The 3,069-nt window shown below is 35.3% G+C and overlaps 1 protein-coding gene across 1 annotated transcript; it reads right to left on the bottom strand.

The window, feature by feature from the left end:
• Nucleotides 1–2,443, bottom strand: LOC145032108 (Tetratricopeptide repeat (TPR)-like superfamily protein). The gene has a single exon (XM_078980796.1). The coding sequence runs from the start codon at nt 1,885–1,887 to the stop codon at nt 106–108; it is 1,782 nt and encodes a 593-aa protein (XP_078836922.1). The 5' UTR covers nt 1,888–2,443; the 3' UTR covers nt 1–105.
• Nucleotides 2,444–3,069: the final 626 nt, after the last annotated feature.

Genomic DNA, 3,069 nt, shown 5'->3' with positions numbered 1-3,069 from the left:
TGAAAACAATATGTTTTCTATTCAACGATCAAAAGAGTAGGAGTAATAATTAATGAAAGAACAAGGGACGCTAATAATTAACTCCATGATTACAAGCTTTGCTTCCTACGCATAATCTTGATCCTTATGAATCTGTTTCAAGGTACTTCTTGAAATTAAGCCTCTTTCTACAGCAAGATTCCAAAAACTTCCCAAAATACCCTTATCATCAGCATAAGTAGCAGCAAAACTTTTGTGGATTTTGTGAGTAATCATCAACCTCTTCTTGTACATCTCATCAAAAATCTTCAAACCACTATCTATATCACCTGCTTTCAGGTATGCATAAGCCAAACTAGTAAACACAACACTATCTCCTAATATCCCTTTATCCTGCATAATATCACATAATCTTTGAGCATAATCAACCCTCTCTCTTTTACATAATCTCCTTATTAGTGCCCTGTAAACCGAAATATCGACAATTATACCCTTCTGATGAAACTCATCAGGTAACTTCAAAACCATCTCTTCATTGCTTAAATTGCAGTAAAGATCCACAAGCCATGAATAGGTGCAATTATTTGGAGATAATCCATCATTAAGCATACAAAAAACAAACTCCTTAGCATTTTCAATGTCTTTAATCTTGCAAAACCCATGAACCAATGCCTTGTAAGTAAACGAATCAGGTTTTAATCCTGCATTCAACATTGTACCTCTAACTTTCAAAGCAGACTTCATATCTCCAATCTTGCAATAAGCATTAATCAGTGTGTTACAAGTGATATTATCAGGAACAACCTTTTTCTCACTCATTTCATTCAACAATTTGTTTGCATCCTTTATTCTTCCATCTTCACATAACTTACGCAGAATTGTGTTATATGTAACAGTCCCAGGAGACAACCCTTTAGCTTCCATTTCCTCACGTAAGGTCAAAGCTTGGTCAAAACTGTTGACTCTACAATACCCATCGATTAAAGTAGTGTAGGTCACATGATTTGGATTTGTGTCTTTCATTTCTTTGAACATTCTTAATGCCTCCCTCATTCGACCTTGTTTACAGTAACCATGGATCAAGGAATTATAGGTTATAATGTCGGGATGAATATTTGATCTGTCCATTCTATCTTGAATACACAAAGCCTCATAATGCATACCTTTCTTGCAATATAATGATATCAATGTGTTATAAGTAAAAAGATCAGGAGAAACCGATTTAATCTCCATCTCACTTAACAATTCTTCTGCTTTTTCAATATCAGAAGACTTGCAACAAGCATGAATCAAGACATTGTAGATATGCAAATTTGGAAGGATCCCAATCTTGATCATTTTCTTGTAAGACTTCCAAACTGTATCTGTCAGCCTCTCTTTAACCAATAAATTCAGTAAAACAGTGCAAGCAGGTAAATGTGGCTTTAAACCATGGACCTTCATGTGTTCAAACACTTGAATTGCATCTTGGGTCATCTTTGAATTTGCATAGAAGATTATTAACCAGCTCAAGACATGAGAATTTACATCTTGGTCATCGAAGGTAGTCGAGAGGGCATTTAAAACCGAGGGTGATGATAAAAAATCTCTCAGAGCAATTTTGTCGAGCAGTTGGTGTGCGCTTTTGAAGTGTCTGTGTTTTGTCAAAATGTGAATCATGGTCCATGAAGATTGTAACGAATGCTTGTAATCGGGATTCAGTTCAATCCATTTGAAGAAGTTCCAAGTGATGAAAGAAGAAGATCCGTGTTGGGAGAGATTCTGAAGTATCTGATTGACAGTGGTTGAGGAAATGATTGAACCGATTCTGGGTTTTAATAGAAGGTCCCAAGAACAACCTTTGAGTACAACTGCGCAAACTGTTTTCACTAAATGGGTTTCATTTGTAGCGCATCTTAAGTTAGCCATGAACAACAAGAGAGATGACCCTAATTCAATGGGTTTCCATGGTGTTAGTTTCGTTTTTTTTTTTTTTTTTTTGGAATGATGATAAGTTACGTTGGAGAAAGCAGCAGATTCAAACCAAACGACCTAGGGGAGCTTCATAAAATAAAGATTTACTACCAGACTTTTTGCCAGCTTTTGACTCCTTTAGATCATTCGACTGTCCTGCTTGTACAGTGACAGATTAGATAAGAATCAATTTCAACATATTATCGTTCCCATTTAGCCTGCTTCAAAAAAGCTTGATTTATTATGGATCAGTATCATGGGATTATACAATATTTTCAAATTTGGGCGTGCCTCTGACCTCCTATGTGGAATTCCTCCTTACCTCAAATACCATCACTGGTCAACGTTTATGAACAAATAAAGCTTGTAGAGAGGCATAAGGTGTTAACAGCTTAAATCTATGGCAGTTGTGTTATATGTAACAGTCCCAAGAAACCTGTATTTCTTCCCCAAGAATAATTTTCAACCCGAAGGGTTTAAATGCTTTTTAGGGCTCAGTTTTCACCATTGAATCATCGTTTCCGTTCATGTACCGGAATAGGTTAATATTTTAAGAAAATGATTTTGAGGTAATTAACTTTTGCGTTTGTACTCATTTGGTCTCTTTCCTTTTTTTGTATTCAATATACCATTGAACTTGTTGTTTGCGTTCATCATAACCCTTTTGACCTGTGATAGCAAACACAAAGAACAAGTTCGATGGTATATTGAGTAAAAAAAAAAGAAAATGGACCAAATGAGAACGAAACAATTGGTCACCCTCTTGAGTCATTTTTCCTGAAAATTTAAATGAAATTAAAGTTGCAAAATTATCAAAGATTGCAACCTTCTTTGGCTATAACGTATATGAAGAGTGTTTCAAAGGGGTAACCTTGTTAAAACATGGTCTACGTTATGCTTATTGTGGTTAGCTGTCAACACCTCTCTGCAAAAGGATATGATTGTGTATGAGAGGTATATTTATCAGCATAAACGTTTATCTCAAGGTATATTATGGTGATGTATCTACAAAAGTAGCATGATATTATACATATTGATGTTGTATCTTATCCCGTGAATTCGATCTTAAAGCTAAGTAAACTCAAAAATCACAGCACTTGTGATTCCACTCGTTTGTAGACTTGTTTAGAATCTATG

This window comes from Lactuca saligna, chromosome 2, assembly GCF_052625555.1.
Source record: "Lactuca saligna cultivar CGN05327 chromosome 2, ASM5262555v1, whole genome shotgun sequence".
Taxonomy (NCBI): domain Eukaryota; kingdom Viridiplantae; phylum Streptophyta; class Magnoliopsida; order Asterales; family Asteraceae; genus Lactuca; species Lactuca saligna.
This window is presented reverse-complemented; position numbering and strand designations above follow the sequence as displayed.

Excerpts from the sequence above, each read along its gene's own strand:
- LOC145032108 (XM_078980796.1), bottom strand. The coding sequence starts at position 1,887 with ATGGCTAACTTAAGATGCGCTACAAATGAAACCCATTTAGTGAAAACA.